The 22,015-nt window shown below is 40.7% G+C and overlaps 1 protein-coding gene across 1 annotated transcript in view; it reads left to right on the top strand.

Moving 5' to 3' along the window:
- Nucleotides 1-22,015, top strand: part of traf3ip2a (TRAF3 interacting protein 2a) — a 46,304-nt gene that overhangs the window by 5,674 nt on the left and 18,615 nt on the right. Inside the window, exon 3 of the mRNA XM_073852741.1 lies at nt 20,195-20,713. Within this exon, the coding sequence (XP_073708842.1) occupies nt 20,195-20,713 (519 nt within the window). The remainder of the gene's footprint in view (nt 1-20,194; nt 20,714-22,015) is intronic.

Genomic DNA, 22,015 nt, shown 5'->3' with positions numbered 1-22,015 from the left:
CTCTCCTCTCTCCCCCACTTGTGTGCTTTCTGTGCTGTCCTGCATAAACAAAAACACCAAAAATAAAATTTCATAAAATACCAACGTTGATACTGTTGAATATCTTTAACTGAAAACACTCAATGCAAAACAAATCTTGTACAATATTTTTACTTTACAGTCCAATAACAGTGGAGTTGGAAACAAAGTGCACAACACTTCATTAAACACATTTTGACGTATTCAGATTAATATTTAAAACAACATGGTTTTAATCACAATTCTAACAAAACAGTATACTTAGTGAAACAAGTAAAATCATATTGAGTACATTTGTATTACATTAAATAAACTAATAACAAAAGATCAATGAATCTCTACCAGAACTGAGAGTGCAAAGTAGCAGATGAACTATTCCTTACCAAACTGCCAAAAAGCTGGATCCTTCATGACTCTACAAGGAGAAAGAGTAAATGGTTTACTGAAATTTTCTTAAAAAGCTGTTTTTCGTTTTAAACCATTCCTTTAAACAATCTTAATTAATTTTAATTAAAGACATTTGCCGTTATATGATATTCAGAAAAGAAAGATAAAGTATGTCATCTTTAGGACTGTTATTATAGGATTAAAATGTAAACACATCTGCAGTAATGCATGGCATTTATATAGAAAAATGTGAATCTCTAAAAGACAGACATTAACAAATACTAGCAACACACAACAACACCAGATATATATACGACCAGATGAGCTAATATTGCTAGCGCTCTAAATGCGATTAGCTTCTAACTTTTGCTGTCTGTGATAATAAAGCAGCACAAACACACACACTCAAGTATTTAACTTCTGCAGTTTACATGTCCTTTACCAATTTGTAAACTATTGTACTATTTTTTAAAAGGTAATAATAAATACTTGTCTTACCTGATTTAGCCAGTGCTTTATGTTTTCAGAGACTCGCAGCTCACGTCTATTTCCTCTGTGTTCCGGTTTTTGTTCTCCGTTGGGATCTCACAATTCAAATACGCTCAAAATAAAAATATAACAGGAAAATATAAAATAATTCGGGACCAACTGAATAATTTCTGTAAGCAGCAGCTGTCATACATTCTATGCAGCTCACAGCCTCACTAGAAAATGCGGTAACGGTCGAATTTTTTTAAATTACAAAGGCGCGCAGTTTCACCTGTCAGTTTCCTGAATGACAGCCAGATGAACCAATCATGATCAAAGCAGTAAGGTAAAACAACCATTAGGAATTGTTTCAGCATTTGTAAACGAAATGTATTTAGTTTTATTGTTGGTGATGATTTATATTTAAATACACTTATATTTTATAATAAGTTTCATGAAATAATAATGTCCATAATCATTTAAAAGGCAAACATTTCTTTGTATGCTGAAGACATATCTTATGTTGATTTATAAGTTAACCTTGTTAATTATTATTATTATTATTAATATTATAATTTAAGCACTTGCTTTTGAAAGCATATATAACCGTTTAGCATTCAAAGTTTTATTAAAGTTGTTTTACCGTTGAAACAACAACCGACCTAATTTCAAACAAATTTCAACGTTGAATTTCGGTCATGTGTTGATTGATCTTCAACCCAGAGCCATAGAGAAACAGAGTTGCGACACTCCCATAGGCTTCCATAGGAACTGAGGAATGCGGAAGTAAAGCGTGTCATGGAGCGGCCAATAGTTCCAAACAACCAATAGCTCCTCCATAGAAGCCCATTCATTTCAGCGCTTCTCAAGCACTGTCGCCGGTAAATTGAAGAAATTACTGCATTTTTTTTTTTACATTTTAACGCATCAGTTGACCTATTGGAAAACTGGCCAGTATTGGTATTTTATAAAGCGTGTTGTAGTTAATGTTTATCGTTAAAAAATAAACAGTTATACTGTAAATGCAGTTAGATAACGTGAGAAACACCATAATAGCGACCATAACCAGATACTAATTGTCATATTTTTACGTTTTTAGTCTTTTTGCAATCTTTCTCTCACTGTAGGATATTGAATGAGTTTCAGTAAAGACTGCATTCAAGAAATACGATAAAAAAATGTATGCTGAATGCAATTCGTTGCCTTGTGTTTTTTTAAACACTATTTTCATCTTTTCTATTATGTCAAATACCATTTTTGCTTGCCTTTTATAATATTCAGTTATGTTGTATATTTGAATATCATAAAATAACACAAATAAATTACTTTTTTACTTATTTAACATTAAATCGTTATATCAAAACATATAAAAAAGAGAGTGTTTGATCATGTCCAAATACACATTCAAATGTATTTTACCTTAAATAGCACACTAACTGTAATATAAATACTATATTAGAAAATGTTATCTTTTAAATCTTCAGGATCATTATTTCACATATTATTTAGTAAAAAAAAAAAAAAAAAAAAAAAACTCCTCAAAATATTAACTAAATAAAACTGAACTATATATAACAATTATTTAATTGAATAAAAGTTACACTTAAGGTGTTTGGTCACATTTGACTGCCAAAAAGTATGAGAACATATTAATTATGTCTCTTTATCAATGCTCAGAATAAAATGCGATTGTAAAGCGTATTCAGAGAAGTTATCAATACACAATCAATGCACATTATGTGTTAATAATTACTCGAAATTGCTGCAAATATAGTAAAACTGCTTCTATCCTACTTAAACCCATTCAAGCACATTGACAGCGCGGAGTTGTTTGGAACTATTGGGCGCTCCACGAACCACGTGACCGCGCGGCGGCGAGATCAAAGCGTGTCGCAACTCTCTTTCTCTATGGCTCTGCTTCAACCATTTAGCATTCAACGTCACATCAACGTTGTTTCACTGTTTAAACAACAACTGACCTTATTTCACCCAAATTTCAACGTTGAAGGTCGGTCATGTGCTGGCTGGGTGAGTTCTCGTGAGGTCTATTTATCATTACATAAAGCTATAATAATAAAGGCAGGGTCAGTGCTAAGTGGGAGCTAGACTGGGCAGAGGTTTAAACAAAAACATGGCAAGTAACAGAATTCTTTCTTCATTTTGGCCAATATACAGGACATTGTGGCTAACACAAGACAGCATCTTTGGCAACACTATCTGTTTTCATAGCAGCCGCTGGCTTACACTGGTCACATTAACGAGTGTGTCTAAACGACTTTACCTTTAGTTTTTAAGCATGCAAAATAAAACAATACACCTTTACTAGGCTAGTTACCTTAAATGAGACTACCAACAGCTGAATCGTATCTGGATTCTGGAACTATGGACTCGCACTGATGACATAACGTAAGGTAGGCACACCCACAGTGGGTTATGATTGGTCGATCGACAGGCTCAAATCTGATTGGCTAAAGTGTAAGAGTGACCCGCGTGGGAGGAGTTCGCTGCCAGGAAAGTCTCAAAAACACACACGCAAGTCTAAAAAATACACACGCAAAAAAGGCTATTCATATATTCACAGTCCGGGATACACTCGTGATTTTTAAACATTCAAAATTGTTGTACACAGTTGTAAATCTGTGAATTGTGTTTTGCAATTTGTGAAACATATTTTATGAATTTATATTATTTATTTTTTTTGCACGTAAATTGTTTTTTTGTGAATATTTTTTTTCGTGCACGTGAATTGGGACACGCATGTGTGCATCGTGTCTTTTGCGTGAATTATTAATGAGACTAATCTGCTTCCATAGACATGCAGCCTGCAAATGCGACCTCCGGAGGTGTCCTCCGAAATGAGACGCAACTGTTACTGTAGACATTTACAGTGGAATTTATGCTGACCCATCCCAGTACCAAACAGGAGTGTCGCTAATCTTTAAATTTATTAAGACATACTATTATTATAATAAGATTGTCTCCTCTCTACACATACTATAAGACATACTATAATCAGATTCTTTCCTTAAATGATCTTTAAAAATACTCTGCCTGCTAAATAATAATTAGAGCAACACTAAAACAGGTTGAGAAAAGTGTAGAGGAATTAAACACCTTTAATCAAAGCTAGAATAAGCGCTTATTGTTCACTGTGCATGAAAACAAGACCAAAGAAAATTAAAAGAAAATGTCAAAATGCTAACTGATTTATTGATTTATTCATTCAGTTTTATTTTAACTCATTGACCTTTAAGAACCATATTTGCCTGTCTTGTTGATTTTGTATCCTCATTGATATAATGAACAATACGTTTGTATACAGTGCACAGCATAAAAGGGAGAACACTTTCTCTGAAAATAAAGGTATTTTTCTGTTTTTAATGATCACTGTGGGTTGAGGGAAGTGACAAAGTACCAGCAAAACTGAAAAATTGAAGATTCAGAGAGGTGATTTATTAAAGTTTATTAAATAAACCTTGAATCTGAGTGGACAAGAGGCCTTCTAATCATCTGTATCAACGCCAGGACTTTTCATTGTTTCTTCACTGTGTCTTTCTCTTTACATCTTACTTAGATGTCTTAGCCCACTCCTTACACTTTCCCAAACTGTAATGCCGTTGTTTATTTCATACATTCCTTTGTGAACAGACAGGATGCTGCAAGGGACATACTGACTGGATATAATTACTATCAGCAGCTGTAGCTGCCCTGATGGCTTCTGAGTTATGATAGACCTGCCAGCATTTTATCCACAACAGGTGCAACATCTCAACATGTGAATGAGCTTTGATGTTTTTGACTTCACCCTCACTGGACTTTGTCATAGGGTATTGTCTACTATCAAAATTTTGCCTAGCGCATATTGTACAGTTGGCTTGTACGGTCTCATGAGCAGCATCTTATCTTGATCAGTCTCATTAACAGTCTTTAACAATGCAGCAGAAGATTGGATCTGTCCAAATACACACTCTTGTGGTCCTTGCACTTGACCACTTGTCTACTTACATGATGTATGTTGTGCGCCGACCATATGGTGCAGTTGCGCCTCGGGTGTCCCGTGATCAAATCCCACCTCGTGGACCTTTCCCGATCCCACCTCTCATCTCTGTCTCCCATTCACTTCCTTTCATGTCTCCACTGTCCTATCAAAGAAAAATGGAAAAACACCCCCCCCCCCCCCAAAAAAAAAAGAAAACTTACATGATGTATTTCCTCTATTTGGCTCAAGTATTCAAGTGGGCGTGAAGGATTACCAAATGGAACATACTTACTGACAGTGGCGTGTGCAGGGTAGAAATTATGAAAGCAGTGGTGGTCCAGGCAGTGGTAGTTTGGGTCCCCCTCAGTTGAAATTGTGGTTTGGGGGACACAAATTGGATCGAAAGGGCACTTTAGCATTGGCAATTATATATTCTGTACTTCAATACCCTAGCAAGAGCACTTGTGATGCCAAATGGAAGGTGTATCTGTTATAAATGTGGTTCACTTGATGCTTTTTGGCTGCAGAGGTATCATCCAAAGACTAATGCAGCATGAAAATCTTTAGGATGGACAGACATAGCCTTGTTTAATTTTTTTAAGTCTAAACAGAAAAGTACCTTGCCATTCTGTTTTAGGGCTTGCACCATGGATGCATAACAGTAGGGTCAGTCACTGGCTCAATAACCCTGTTCTCTTCCATCTATCGTAGCTCTTTTTTTCCTTTTGGATTAGTGGCAGTAAAAGCCTACATGTTGTGTGCACTGCATATGGCTGAGCATTTTAAAAGATCACTAAAGACTTCGTGAATTTCTTCAGTGCATTTAACTTGCCCAATTGTGAATACTGTGGCTTGGCTTAGCAAACTAAGTTGGCCACAGACAACATACACTGGGAATGTGTACAGATTTCCTTTGTATGTTGTGTTGGCTTGAGATTTCCCCGAGCAATCTTGTTGACCACCAGAACTACACAATATGACATTTGACTGCTGTAAATCTCTCTTGAATTAGCAAATTTAATCTCTCCTCAGACACAATGTTTCTGGTCAGTTTTAAATATGACTGCTGTTATTCCAATGGAAAATTCTTTGTTTATCATCTCTGCGTGAATCAGCAACAGCAACAAGGAAATATGGTGTCTGTGAAAAAGTCTATGTTACTTTCCTTGCTGATTTACTGTGACACATTCTTTCCCACTGACCTCAAAGTCTCTTTCAAGGAAAATCTGTTCACTCTGTGGGCATACAATGCATCTGGGCAGCTATTTTTTCCATCCAAGACCAAGTCCCGTCTACTGAAATGGGGGAATCATGAAATCATAGAAGCTGCTTGCCACCAGTGGTGGACAGTAACGAAGTAGTTGTACTTCGTTACTGTACTTAAGTACATTTTTCAAGTGTCTGTACTTTACTGGAGTAGTTTTATTTTGAGTAACTTTTACTTTTACTTCACTACATTCCAAGGCATAAGATCGTACTTTTTACTTCACTACATTTCAAAAACATGTCGTTACTCCTTATAATATATCACGTGTTCCGAGATGCAGAAGCGGTGTCTGATTAATGAACAAACTGATTATTTTCAATCGGTTCGCAAATCGCAACAAACGATTCATTCACGAATTGGACTGATCCAATTGCAGCTGTTCTCGAGTCGACAACTTTTTGATTCAAATGAGCCGTTTAGAGCGAGTCTCCCGTCAACTGGATTCACAAACAAGAACCGGGAGATCATGTGAGCTCGTGCGCGAGTGATGCTGCGAAAAGTAAGTTATAATGTCGCATTTTAGGATTAATTATTGTAACTGTCAGTTGTTTGCGAACTAAATCTGCTGTAGAGGGTGATGTATTTAAGCCCTCTGAAATGCTTGAATGCAGACACATTAACTTAACATCATTGTCTCTTTTTAGGTCAAAAAACATTAAAACAACGGATTAAATAAAATAACTCATGCCCGTTCATATTCGCTGCTGTAACATTAACAGTTTTATTAAAATGCTACGTATGTATCCTTATGTGACGTCTGTTTTTAAATTGTTTATTAACGGTATACTTTTTTATATTGTTCGGATCAACTAGCCTAGTAGACAGATGTTTATACAAATGTTTATTCATAACCATACTGAAAATAAGTAAATATAGCTGATGCTAACTTCCTAACAAACAAGCTTGCTGGTGCTAAGTTGAGGTAATTTTCAGATATGAAGTCCACATATTTATAATCAACCACCTAGACAGTTTACATCTGAGGGAAAAACAAAAGATGTGATGTTCAGAACATGGTACAGAACTACAGTAATTATCAAAGTGGGAAGTAAAGCCCTCTCTGGGCATTTGGCCAGGAGTGTTTTTACACAGACAATGTTTGAGAAAAAAGAAAAATATTATGAAAAATAATTACATTTTTCTTCTTAACTTCAGGCCTTATTCTCCTATCATTTATAACTGTGCCGTTCTGCAAAATAACAAGCTTTAAAAATAACACCTTTTCTTACTGGTCGAAATGAGATGGTCAAATCAGTTTTCTCTCAGGTACATGGCAATGTAAGCTTCACAGTGAACATCACTCTTGTCAACGTTGTCCATATCAACAACACTTGACTCCATGTAGGCTAGTGATTATTTTGGGAAAATCCAAGGCTTTTTGAACAGTAGGATGTTTAAAAAAATAAATAAATAAAATAAATAAATATATATATATATATATGCTAATATAAAATTAAATTAAGTAACCTTTATAAAATATCAAAATAGTTCAGTACTTTTTTACTTAAGTACACAAAAAATGTATTACTTTTGTACTTTCACTCAAGTAAAATTGAAAAAGGAGTACTTTTACTTTTACTGGAGTAATATTCTATTATACGTATCTGTACTTTTACTCAAGTACTTGATTTGTGTACTTCGTCCACCACTGCTTGCCACACTAACATTTAAATAACATATCGCAAATCATCAACAAAATCTGACATGTAGTGTTTCTATGCCAACTGGAGCTTCCAATAATGACATGATGTGATGTCTTTACCGATTGGCGAACAGCTTTATTTATTTATTTAGAACGTGGTACTTTGTCCACCATATTGTGGACCACCAATATGACTATCATCTTTGCTAGTCTATTCCCACTTATTTACATTGGTTGAATGTAGATTTCATTGCTCAATCATTGCTTTCTTCCTGTTGTTTTTGTATAATTTTTCAACATTTTCCACATTGTGGTTCTGTTTGTTTTCTGTTATTTTTTTCTTATAAGTTTCCATTTCAATGTTCCCTTGTCAGCTACCTTTGTGCAACCTCCTGCACTGAAGCGCATGCTTCCCCCTGCTGGTGAACTTCCTCATTGTTGAACACTGAATACTTAAGGACAATCTTAATCAAACATTACCTGCAGTCTTTGTTAATAGATGGTTATTTCACCTTTTTCACTGGGCCATTGCATGTTTTGAAACAAGCTTGCTTGTGAATTACATTTTGCCTGGAGTAGAAATACTTTTTGTATTTTCTTACTTTTCTGTTCTTTCTGTTGTTATGCTTGTTAAATATGAATTTGAACCTTTAAAGGCAGCATTACAAAGACAGCATGATCATGCAGGTTTGGAATGCGCAACTTCAGGAAGATCAAGCCCTACGTAACAGAGCATGCTGCACAACTTTCTCATCCAGGCCTTTGCCATGTCTAGGCTGGACTATTGCTGGACAATACTTTTATGGCTATACTTCTATGTCCAGTCAAACCTTTACAAATGATTCAGTATACAGCAGCATGACAGGTATTTACTGTGATTCACTGAAATTGATTCAGACAGAAGTATAGACAGTAGAAGAGATCAGTAGGTTTAGCAGATGAGATGGAAGTAGGGTAACACTTTATTTTGATGGTTCCTTTTGAACATTCTGTTGACACTAAGTAATGTTGCACATACATGTCAATACATGTCAACTCTCATTAGAGTATTAGTAGACTGTCTACTTAATACCTGCTAACTCTTTATTGTGATGGTCTCCCAACAGACAATCTACTGACTATAAGTAACTTTGCAAGTACATGTCAACTTACTCTAATCACAACCCTACCAGTCTACTAATAATCTACTAACACTCTAATGAGAAATAGTAGCCATGTAGGTGCAACATTACTTATAGTCAACAGAATGTGTTAAAGGGAAACCGGAATGAGTGAAGAAGCTATGGGTCAGTGTCGCCTGTAGTGTCGTCTGCAGACTTCATAAGTTTGACAAAAGAGTCTTTGTCAGTGCAGTCATATCTGTACAGGAAGAAGAATAGTGGATAGAGTATGTATCAGGTAGGAGGCACTGCTGCTGATTGTGCATGTGTTGGAAGTGAATTTCCCCATTGTTACTAGCTGCTTTTCTGTTTGTCAGAGTTGAAAGAGATGAGCTGAAGTCCATAAACAGGACCCTGCATAAGTCCCTTGTTTAAGCAGATTTTGCAGGATGTAGTATCTATCTGCCATATCTGACTTGTTTGCCTAATATGGTTTCATTAAAAGTATTGTAATGTCAATTGCAAATGTGTTGTCAAACCATAATGTAATTCAGGTGGGCTCACACCAGTCTCTTAAATGACAGCATATTTTCAAAGGACTCCAGCATTCACAAGCTTAACTAGGTGCTTACAGACAAACTCACAAGCATCTCTTTTGAAAGCAAACTGTCAATGAAACTTGATTATGATGAGATATTCTACATCCTTAACCCAACGCACTGTTGTCTTAAACTAAGATAACTCTTTCAGGTAATGCTTTAGAAGTATTGTGCATTGTTATTTCATGTTAACTAACAACTACTGTTAACAAATGTAAGCTGTTGTAAAGTGTTATCCAGACTAATAAAGCCAACATTTTTTCAGACGTTATTTTCAAAGTTTATGGTTCTAGATTTTAAACAGTTATTTTTTATATTGTTTACACTGTCATTAGAGACATCACATTGTGTTTAGGATCCCTTGGTAATATTAATGGGATTGAGGGATTGAAAAATGGTGATATCATCTAGATGTGACATCATTATGTTTATATTATCCCTTTGGACTACCTTCCTTTGTTATGGTTTTGTTAAATACAGTAAGTGCTGCAAGTAAATCCTTATCACCTCTTCCTTAAATGAAAAAGCAAGTGTCTAGTTTATTTTTAATGAGATACAGAAAGTAAATCGCAGGTGGTTCCCTTCCAGGAACTTCGAGCTGCGTCAAAACGCTAGGGGAACGCCTTCAGTGTGAGCACGCTCTGAATCATGTGTGTAATCAGTCCAATGGAACAGTGAGACGTCACAGGCGTGGTGACCTCAGGTTGATGGCAGCTATAGTGGCTGCAGATAGGCACCTTTGGTTGACCTTGTCCAACATCAAAGAGAAGGACAAGGTCTTCCCTATGGACGCCCTGCTTGTGTCTTCGGGTCTGTTCGGCGTCGCTGTCAACTCAGTCGTCGACAAGCACCAGGAGGCACGCAAACAAGTGGCGGCGTTTCAGCGGTACCTCCCTCGCCGTTCTCCAGCTCAGGGGGCTGCAGGGCATCAGCAGCCCTCCCCGCATGCCAGCACCTCATACCTCATACCTCAAAAGCAGAGCATCGCCTCCAACACTATAAGCCGGGGTCTTCTAAGTCCAAGACTGACCTGAGGATGGTCTTGCAGTCCAAGAAGGCCCTGACTAAGAAGCCCTGATTGCTATGGCATTCCCCTCTGGGGAAGAGCGGCTAACACCTCATCATACGGTGACCGTCTCTCCTCAGCGCCCTCAGGAGGCTGTTCTTCCAACCCTGCCACCTTTGGTGCTTCAGGGTGCAGCGGTCTCCTGCGAGTGCCACCTCCATGGAGGTTCCCCAAACAGCTAACTGGGCGGCTTCCTGCTGGTTCGCCGCTTCAAGACCCCAAGCTAGCTGTTCCTCTAACACCAAAGGTCAGTCTTGAGAGACTGATTCCCTTAGTAGACTCTTTGGCAGCATGGAAACTTCATGAAAGATGGGTTGTGGGTGTGGCCTCTGAGGGGGCTTCCAGTCTCTCAACCGAGGTTGTGAAGACCATCCAGAGCTCCTTCCACGAGAAAACTGTACGCCTTGAAGTAGAGACTCTTCACTTCTTGGTGCGGAGATCGTCTGCTTGACCCAGTTAACTGACTAGTTGGTACAGTGCTGGAGTTCCTGCAGGCCAGTGTCTCCACAGGGTTGACCCACTCCACCCTGACGGTTTACGTGGTGACCATTGCGGCCTACCACGCCCCTCTCGGTGGTTCCTCAGTGGCCAGAAACCCTCTAGTTACACGTTTCCTCCGCGGTGCGCTGAGGCTGAGGCCTCCGATATGCTTTTGCGTCCCTCCCTGGAACCTGGCTGTGGTGCTAGAAGCTCTCTGTAACCCTCCGTTCGAGCCTTTAGAAGAGATTTCTGATCGTCTCCTTACTCTCAAGACTACGTTTCTTCTGGCGATCACTTCTCTCAAGAGAGTTGGAGACTTACAGGCCCTCTCAGTGGCCCCTTCTATCTTCGACTTTGCACCTGGTATGGCCAAAGCCTTCCTGTATCCCCGGGGCGGGATACCTCCCTAAAGTTCCCACCTCAGTACCACGGCCCATCGTACTTCAGGCCTTTCATCCTCCTCCCTTTCGGGAGCCTGACCACCAGAAGCTTAACTTTATGTGTCTAGTGCCAGCAGCTGAGATTGCCATGAGCACCCTTAAAGTGTAGTGGGATATCCCTGTGGAGAAACGAGCCTGCAAGAACTCCAGAACTGTACCGATCAGGCAGTTGACTGGGCCTAACTGGCGGTCCCCACACCATGAAGTGAAGAGCCTCTGGGGATCACCCATCTCCATTCCCTCCAGCAGATCTAGCTGCAAACCTACGAATGGAGCTACCGTTCTGCCTCGCCGGAAGCGGGGCCAGCACCGTGGGGAATGCTGGTGAAGGATTCCTCCTTGAAGAGAGCCTTCTGGGATCGAAGCACTCGCACTGGAAAGTGATCACAATGCGGACAGCTAGCCCCCTCAAGGGCTAACATTGTATGCTCCGATCCCAGGCAGACCACGCACAAACTGTGTGTATCCCCATCAGGAATATATCGCTGACAGGGAGGAACACAGTCTAAAACGCGATCTGCCCTCACTCACAATATTGCCCTTGTTAACAGACATGTTTCACTCAAAGAAAGCTGTGCAACCTGGCACAAACTGGCGTGAAACAACAGACACAGAGCATTTCGCTGAATGAAAGAAGCTGACAGCATTGCCGGCACACATGCTTTTATAGCTTCCTGGTCGCTTATGTCACCCACTCATGACGTCACACTCTTCTATTAGACAGATTACATGTGGATTCAGAGCTTGGTTCACCAATAGCATTCCCAATAGCGTTTTCGGATGCAAGCTCGAGTTCCCAAAGGGGAACATGCTTATAGGAACAAGGATCCATAGGATTCATAAAGGAACAAAAACAGCAGACGTTACTACTGTAAACAAAGTAGTGCTGTGTTTTAAAAACTACTTTAATATGCAAGATAAAAAGAAAATACTATCTTTTCTGAAGACAGTCAGTTCAGATCAGAGATAGACATTCATATAAACCCTACCCCTAACTGTATCGTGATTCGTTTTACATTTCAACAAACCTAAATTGTCACATATTTGTATCAGTTTTCAACCGGCTTGGGGTACATCATTACATCCCTTCATGTGACCTACTTTATGCAAGGATAGCACAGAAAGAACCACTATATACAGTGCCTTGCGAAATTATTCATACCCCTTCATTTTTTTCAAATTTTGTTATGTTGCTGCTGTCAGGATTATGTCTGTGTTTTGTCCTGTTCTGTCTTTCCTAGTGTTTTCCCCCCTCTGTTTCTAGTTAATATGGTTTAGTCCTTTTCTCCCCCTTCTAGTTTTGTCTGTGTTAGTTCAGTCTTGCCCATATTTGTATTTCCCCCTCATCATCTTGTTAGCTTGTTTGTGACCACGCCTTGTTTTTCAGTGTATTTAAGAGTCTGTGTTTGCACACCCCGTTGGTCGGTCAATGATTATGTTACTTCCGTTTGTCTTGTTACATGTGCTCATTTCCTGCTCCCAGTTTTGTTTATTTGTTCATTTTGCAGTGTTTTATTTAATAAACTTCAATTATTTAGTTACTCCGGTTCTCCTCGTCCATCTTCACTCCTCAACCCACCTGACTGTGACAGATTGACGGACCCTACAAGAAGATGAGTCGGGCTGAGGCAGCTCTGAGGAGACTGCGGCAAGGTGGCCGTGAGTTGGAGCGATATGTGGAGGACTTCATCGAGCTCTCCCATCAGGTAGGCTGGCACGAGGCTGCTCTTGGTGCTGTGTTTGTTTTGGGGCTGGATGATGAGACCATTCGCTGTGATCTTCCCTCTTGTAATTTCCCCTTGATCGAGCTAATAAACCTGATTCTCTATTTGAATGGATCTGAGTTTGAAGTTGAAGAATTTCCAAATTCTGGTCGGTCTCATCTTCCAGTCCCCTCACAGACACAGCACATCGCGCCAGCCTGCCATAAGCCGAGAACCTCCACATACCGTTCCAACGGATCGAACCGCCAGCCCAATCTCCTATCCCCTGTCGTCCTCCAAAGCTCCACTGCTGTCCTCAGCCCGATGCGGCCGGCCTCCTCCCCGCGCTCTAGTCTACCGGCCTCCGCCCAGCGCTCAAGCCTGCCGGCTTCCTCTCCACGCTCCAGCCCGTCAGCCGCCAGGCCAGCGTCAGCTCGCAAAATGGCCGCCACGCCAGTTCACAAGATGGCTGCCACGCCAGATTCTGCAAGCAAGATGGCTGCCACGCCAGATTCTGCAAGCAAAATGGCCGCCACGCCAGTTCACAAGATGGCCGCCACGCCAGATTCTGCAAGCAAGATGGCTGCCACACCAGAGTCTGTTCACAAGATGGCCACCATGTTACTATCTGCCCTCAAGATGGCTGCCACGCAGGAGTCTGCACGCAAGATGGCCGCCAAGCCTGAATCCCTGGCCAAGATGGCCGCCAAGCCTGAGTTCCCGGCCAAGATGGCCGCCAAGCCTGAGTTCCCGGCCAAGATGGCCGCCAAGCCTGAATCCCCGGCCAAGATGGCCTCCATGGCCGCCAAGCCTGAATCCCTGGCCAAGATGGCCGCCGTTCCTGAGTTCCTGGCCAAGATGGCCGCCAAGCCTGAATCCCCGGCCAAGATGGCCGCCAAGCCTGAGTCCCCGGCCAAGATGGCCACCAAGCCTGAGTCTTCACCCAAGATGGCTACCGCCAAGTCAGAGTCTCCGCTGGTTCCGCCCAGCCTCCCAGAGTCTCCGCTGGTTCCGCCCAGCCTCCCAGAGTCTCCGCTGGTTCCGCCCAGCCTCCCAGAGTCTCCGCTGGTTCCGCCCAGCCCTCCAGTGACTGCGCCGCCAGAGCGCCCTCCAGTGACCGCTCGCCCAGAGCTTGCTCCTTCAGTGTCTCCGCTGGAGACGCCCAGCCCTCCTGAATCTCCGCTGGGGTCGTCCAGCCGTCCAGAGCCCGCTCCTCAAGAGCGCCGTCCAGAGCCCGGTCCTCAAGAGCGCCGTCCAGAGCCCACTCCTCAAGGGCGCCGTCCAGAGCCCGCTCCACAAGAGCGCCGTCCAGAGCCCTCTCCTCAAGAGTGCCCTCCAGAGCCGGAGCTCTCTCCTGCGCGCCCTCCAGAGCCGGAGCTCTCTCCTGCGCGCCCTTCCGCCATGGCCTCCCGGACTGCTTACCCGGCCATGGCTTCCTGAGCCCCCAGATCCGCCATGGCCTCCCGGACTGCTTACCCGGCCATGGCTTCCTGAGCCCCCAGATCCGCCATGGCCACCTGAACTGTTTACTCGGCCATGGCTTCCTGAGCTCCCAGACCCACCATGGCCTTCTGGACTGGTTACCCGGCCATGACCCCCTGAGCTCCCAGACCCACCATGGCCTTCTGGACTGGTTACCCAGCCATGGCTCCCTGAGCTCCCAGACCCACCAGGGCCTCCTGGACTGTTTATCCGGCCATGGTCCCCTGAGTTTCCTGACCCGCCATGGCCACCTGAGCTCCCTGATCCGCCCTGGAGACCACCCCTGTATCCTGTGTCCCCTGTGTCCCTACCTAGCGGTCTCCAGGGCGCCCACCCTCCCACCCTCCCACCCTCCCCTATGGATGTTTTTAGGCGTTTTCCTAGTGTTTTTCCCCCTCTGTTTCTAGTTAATATGGTTTAGTCCTTTTCTCCCCCCTTCTAGTTTTGTCTGTGTTAGTTCAGCCCATATTTGTATTTCCCCCTCGTCATCTTGTTAGCTTGTTTGTGACCACGCCTTGTTTTTCAGTGTATTTAAGAGTCTGTGTTTGCACACCCCGTTGGTCGGTCAATGATTATGTTACTTCCATTTGTCTTGTTACATGTGCTCATTTCCTGCTCTCAGTTTTGTTTATTTGTTCATTTTGCAGTGTTTTATTTAATAAACTTCAATTATTTAGTTACTCCGGTTCTCCTCGTCCATCTTCACTCCTCAACCCACCTGACTGTGACAGCTGCCTTATGTTAAACTACTTTAAATTACTTTTTTTCCCACATCAATCTACACTCCCTACTCCATAATGGCAAAGCAAAAAATAGGTTTTTAACATTTGTGCAAATTTATTAAAAATAAAAAAACTGAAAAGATCCCGTTGCATAAGTATTCATACCCTTTTCTGGGACACTCGAAATTTAGCTCAGGAGCATTCATACTGCTTCTAGATGTTACTACACTTCGAGTGGAGTTAAACTGTGGCAAATTCATTTGAATGAGTATGATTCAGAGCAAAAACCAAGTCCTGAGGTCAAGATAACTGCCTGTAGAGCTCAGTCAAGTCAAGTCAAGTCAAGATTATTTATACAGTGCTTTTTACAATACAAGTTGTGTCAAAGCAACCTTACAGTATTAAAATAATAAAGTAAAATGTCAATAATAATGCAAGAGTTCCATATTGCAACAAAGTCAAATTGGGGAGGACTCATCTGGTTCCCATGGCCTTGTGCCGGTGGCCGTTTAGGGTAGGAGTTCTTTCTTGATGATCTGTCTCTGGGGCTCATCTAGTTGACATGGTATCTGCTGACATTCGGCTGTATGTGTTGATCCACCATCTGCTCTTGGTTTGGACTGGATCCAGTGGACTGCAGTGACCATCTGATCTGGATACAGACTGGATCTGGTGGCTATGGTGATTTGGGAATAAGAAACAAACAGACTAATATTAATGTAGATGCAAGAGTTCCAAGTTGCCACAAAATCAGATTGGAGAGGACTCATCTGGTTTTCGCTGTCTTGCATCGATGGCCGTCTAGGTGATGAGGTCTTCACTGATGATCTGTCTCTGGGGCTCATCTAGTTGATGTGGTCTCTGCTGACATTCATGGCTGTAGAGGATATCTCTGGGTGCTGATGGGCACGGACTAGATCCGGGAGACTGCAGTGACCGTCTGATCTGGATACAGGTTGCTGCGGTGACCTCGGAATAAGAAGGAAAGATACTAATATTAGCGTAGATGCCATACTTCTTCTGATGCAACGAGTACATAAGGTGTTATAGAAAGTGTCCCTGGTTCCGGTTGACCTAAATAATGCAGCCTAACAATCCTTTAACGGATTTGGATTATGAAATGTATTAAGTGTAGGCCAGGTTAAAGAGATGGGCCTTTAATCTAGATTTAAACTGACAGAGTGTGTCTGCCTCCCAAACAGTGTTAGGTAGATTGTTCCAGAGTTTGGGCACTAAATGTGAAAAAGATCTGCCGCCCGCAGTCGATTTTGATATTCTAGGTACTATCAAATTGCCAGAATTTTGAGAATGCAGCGGACATGAGGGACTATAATATGATAAGAGCTCGCTCAAGTACTGAGGAGCTAAACCATTCAGGGCTTTATAAGTAATTAGCAAGATTTTAAAATCTATACGATGTTTAATAGGGAGCCAGTGCAGTGTTGACAGAACTGGGCTAATATGGTTATACTTTCTGGTTCTAGTAAGAACTCTAGCTGCTGCATTTTGGACCAGCTGGAGTTTGTTTATTAAGCGTGCAGAACAACCACCCAATAAAGCATTACAATAATCTATCCTTGAGGTCATGAACGCATGGATTAACGTTTCTGCATTTGACATTGTGAGCATAGGTCGTAATTTCGATATATTTTTTAGATGAAAAATGCGGTTTTGCAAATGCTAGAAATGTGGCTTTCGAAGGAAAGATTGCTATCGAATAGCACACCTAGGTTCCTGACTGATGACGATGAATTGACAGAGCAGTCATTGAGTATTAGACTGAGTTTTAGGTTATTACATGCAGAGGTTTTAGGTCCAATAATTAACACCTCTGTTTTTTTCAGAATTTAACAGTAAAAAATTTCTTGCCATCCAATTTTTTATTTCAACTATGCATTCTGTTCAGTTTTTCAAATTGGTATGTTTCGCCGGGCCGTGAAGAAATATAGAGCTGCGTATCATCAGCATAACAGTGAAAGCTAACACCATGTTTCCTGATGATATCTCCCTAGGGTAACATATAAAGTGTAAAAAGTAATGGCCCTAGTACTGAGCCTTGAGGTACTCCATACTGCACTTGTGATTGATATGATACCTCGTCATTCACTGCTACGAATTGATGCCGGTCAGATAAGTACGATTCGAACCAAGCCAGTGCACTACCACTAATGCCAACATAATTTTCAAGTCTATTTAAAAGAATATTGTGGTCAATAGTATCAAACACAGCACTAAGATCCAGTAGTACTAATAGAGAGATGCATCCACGATCGGATGACAGGAGAAGATCATTTGTAACTCTAATAAGAGCAGTCTCAGTACTATGATACGGTCTAAAACCTGACTGGAAATCCTCACAGATACCATTTTTCTCTAAGAAAGAACACAATTGTGAGGACACTACCTTTTCTATTGTCTTTGACAGAAAATGGTCTGTAATTGTTTAATTCATTGGGATCAAGTTGAGTTTTTTTAATTAGAGGCTTAATAACAGCCAGTTTGAAAGTTTTGGGGACATATCCTAACGATAGTGACGAATTAATAATATTCAGAAGAGGTTCTATGACTTCTGGAAGCACCTCTTTTAGTAGCTTAGATGGAATAGGGTCTAACATACATGTTGTCGGTTTAGATGATTTAATAAGTTTGTACAACTCTTCCTCTCCTATAGTTGAAAATGCATGGAATTGTTCCTCAGGAGATTTATAGCATATCTGATGTGATACTGTAGCGGATGGCTGCATAGTTACAATTTTATCTCTAATAGTATCTATCTTGGTAGTAAAATAGTTCATGAAGTCATTACTGCTGTGCTGTTGGGAAAATTCAGCGCCTGTTGGTGCTTTATTTTTCGTTAATTTAGCCTCTGTATTGAATAAATACCTAGGGTTATGTTTGTTTTCTTCTAAGAAAGATGAAAAATAATCTGATCTAGCAGTTTTTAATGCTTTTCTATAGGATATGTTACATTCACGCCAGGCTGTACGGAAAACCTCTAGTTTTGTTTTCTTCCAGCTGCGTTCCATTTTTCGTCGTGCTCTCTTCAGTGCACGAGTGTGTTCAGTATTCCACGGCGTCGGACTGTTTTCCTTAATTTTTCTTAACCGCAGAGGAGCAACTATATCTAAAGTGCTAGAAAAAAGAGAGTCAATAGTTTCTGTTGCATCATCAAGTTTTCCTGAGCTATCGGATATGCTGAGGAATTCAGATAAATCAGGAAGGTTACTTACAAAGCAGTCTCTTGTGGTAGAAGTAACGGTTCTACCGTACTTATAGCGAGGAGTTAGTTTTACAGTTTTAGTTATCTGGAGTATACACGAGACTACATAATGATCTGAGATATCATCACTTTGATGCAGAATTTCAACGCCATTAACATCAATTCCGTGTGACAATAGTTCAGAATGTCTATAAATGCTGATCCCAATGCATCTTTTTCATTATCAACATGGATGTTAAAATCACCCACTATTAAGACTTTATCTGCGGCCAACACTAATTCGGATAGAAAATCAGCAAATTCTTTAATAAAGTCTGTATGGTGCCCTGGTGGCCTGTATACAATAGCCAGTAAAAATGTCACAGGAGATTTCTTTCTTGATTCTTTGGATAATGTTATATGGAGCACCATTACTTCAAACGAGTTATACTTAAAGCCCGTTCTCTGAGAAACACTGAACATATTGCTATAAATTGTGCAAACACCTCCCCCATACCTTTTACATGTGGCACATGTTTGTAACAGTAATTTTGGGGGGTTGCCTCATTTAAAATAATGTAATCATCTGGTTTTAGCCAGGTTTCTGTCAAACAGAGCACATCTAGCTTATGATCAGTGATCATATCATTTACAAAAAGTGCTTTCGTAGAAAGTGACCTGATATTTAATAAGCCAAGCTTTATCAAAGCAAAAAAACAGATTTGAAAATTTTACAAATTTATTAAAAATAAAACACTGAAATAAGTACATTGCATAAGTATTCATACCCTTAACTCAGTACATAGTTGAAGCACCTTTACAGCCTCAAGTCTTTTTGGGTATGATGTGACAAGCTTTGCACATCTGCATTTGGCAATTATCTGCCACTTTTTGGCTCACCTTTTCACCTCTCAAGCTCTGTCAGCTTGGATGGGGGCTGGCAGACGTTTTCTAGAGTCCTAGTTGTTCCAATTGTCTTCCATTATGGATAATGCTTCTGTGAACCTTCAATGCTGCAGATTTTTTCTGAACTCTTCCCTGGATCATTGCCTTAACGCAAGTCTGTCGCTGAGATCTACAGGCAGTTATCTTGACCTCAGGACTTGGTTTTTTCTTTGGATATGCATTTTCAGCTGTAAGACCTTTTCTGAGAGGTGTGTGCCTTTCTAAATCTTACTCATTCAAATGAATTTGCCACAGTTTAACTCCACTCAAAGTGTAGTAACATCTAGAGGCAATATGAATGCTCCTGAGCTAAATTTTGAGTGTCCCAGAATATGTATAATAGGTATGAATACTTATGTTACGGGACCTTTTCAGTTTTTTACTTTTAATAAATTTGCACAAATGTTAAAAACCTATTTTTTGCTTTGCCATTATGGAGTAGGGAGTGTAGATTGATGTGGGAAAAAAGTAATTTAATGTAGTTTAACATAAGGCAGCAACATAACAAAATGTGAAAAAAATGAAGGGGTTTGAATTATTATTTCGCAAGGCACTGTAGCAGAACTACTTCTGTTAAGTCAGTGCCTCTAAAAGGTATTTATCTAAATTAATCCAAATGTATAGATATTATTGATTATGTCCATAATGTACCAACCACAGACCTCTCTCTATTTGTCCACATGTTTTGTTTTCTCAGACTGCTGTCCACATCTGAGTATGCCTGTAGAGACTGATGAGTCTATGACCTTGTCCTCTCTCAATCTGGTCTGGCCTGCGTGCCAGCAGTGCCAATCACACACCCTTAAAGATGCAGAAAAAAAGGGTAGACTCAGCCCAAAAATGTGTGTTCGTAGATTGGATTACCTAGATGGTTGCTATGGGCTTCCTCCTAAAGATTTAAGGGTCAGTCCCCTCACCAAACCTTCCATAAGTGATTCGCAACACACAGAGAGCCCTGCAGGCTTGCCCAGTCTTTACTTGCCTCAAAGTTCAGGAAGACACCTTCAGACAGGCTGTAGAGCCCACATCGAGGATCTGAGTGAAGATTTCTCTGCCATCAGTCTTCAAAATCCCTGCAGTTCCCCTGTCCTATATTCACACACACAAAACCCTATGAGTGAGGATGAGGAGAGTCTAGAAAAGCCTAGTCCTCTTCGCTCTGATCTGGGAGCGAATTTCTGCAGATATTCTCCAGCAAAACAGCCAGGATTTTACGGTATGTCTGTTCTTGTTATTATTAAACGGATCTTGAGGAATCAAAGGGCCGGGTCACTTCATGCATTTTCTCTGATTGGATAGCTATCTGATCGTGAAAAGACCAAGTGTGAATGCCGTCCGAAACGCTTTCGAGATGCATTTAAATCTGATCGTTCAAACCACTTCAGGAGGTGGTCTGGTCTGCATTCCAGATGAAACTGGACAAAGTGTCAATGCATCTGGTTATTGAAACCTGTTTTGCAAAGACACATTTATGTGGCCAAGTGTAAATGGAAACGTTTTAACAAATCAGATAGATATCCAATCAGAGAAAATGCATGAAATGACCAGGTGTAAACAGGCCCAAAGATTCCTTTGACAGAACCCAAGAAGTGAATTCTATGGGAGCAGTGCTCTGAATCAAACTGATTGCATTATTATTAGCCTGTAAAAGCTATGCAACATAAAAATGTAGCGGAATATTCTGCAACTGCCATTGCACAATGTTGACCTTCATCAGTGGTTGGGATACATGCAGCCAGTAAGAATCCCAATGTGATCTCATGATAATTCAGTATTTTGCATAAAATGTGGTTGTACTGGTTTTACTTATGTTTTTACAGGCACTAAAACATACAATACTAATGTATTTTCACCATTTAAATGTACAATACTGACGTATTGGCAATACCTAAAAATTAATCCTTATGAATATTAAAATCGCTGCATTAATTTTATTATTGTTGTTTTTAGTTTTAATATCATTGGCCTTTTGTTTTCAATTGCATTATTAAATTGTTTACTTGAAATGATAACATTTTGTTATGTTCTGTGTGATTTCTGCTGCCAGCTCGTTTTCAGGAATAGGCCTACATAATGTTAAACAAGACTCTTTAAACCCTTAAAATGAATAACATTATTGCAATCATTTAACCCTTACTTCTCATGTAATGTTTACTTTGTTTGCCATGGGACCCAAAAGGAATTTTCCCTGACATGCTGTGACTAACAATAGAACCTTAAAATACACCAAAAACGCAACATAATTATGAAATCAAACAATTTTATTTGTGCACTGTAATCCAGATCTTTAGAATCTGTTCGTCTGCGCGGAACAGACCCAAACTCAAACCTTTATCTGGCGATCTTTACCTCCACTCTGAGCAGAGGGTCCATCGACCGTAACACCGTGTCCTAACTACAGGCATTGTGACACCACTACATGTGATAAAAGGTATCTTTTCCATGTTAATCAGAGTTTTTGTCCTAACTAGCGCAACGGCGACACGCTAAATTTGTATTTTACCAACGTTTTCTATTT

The sequence above is a fragment of the Garra rufa genome, chromosome 13 (genome assembly GCF_049309525.1).
Source record: "Garra rufa chromosome 13, GarRuf1.0, whole genome shotgun sequence".
NCBI classification, from domain to species: Eukaryota; Metazoa; Chordata; class Actinopteri; order Cypriniformes; family Cyprinidae; genus Garra; species Garra rufa.
The sequence above is the reverse complement of the archived record's forward strand: the minus strand, read 5'-3'. Positions and strand labels throughout refer to the sequence as shown.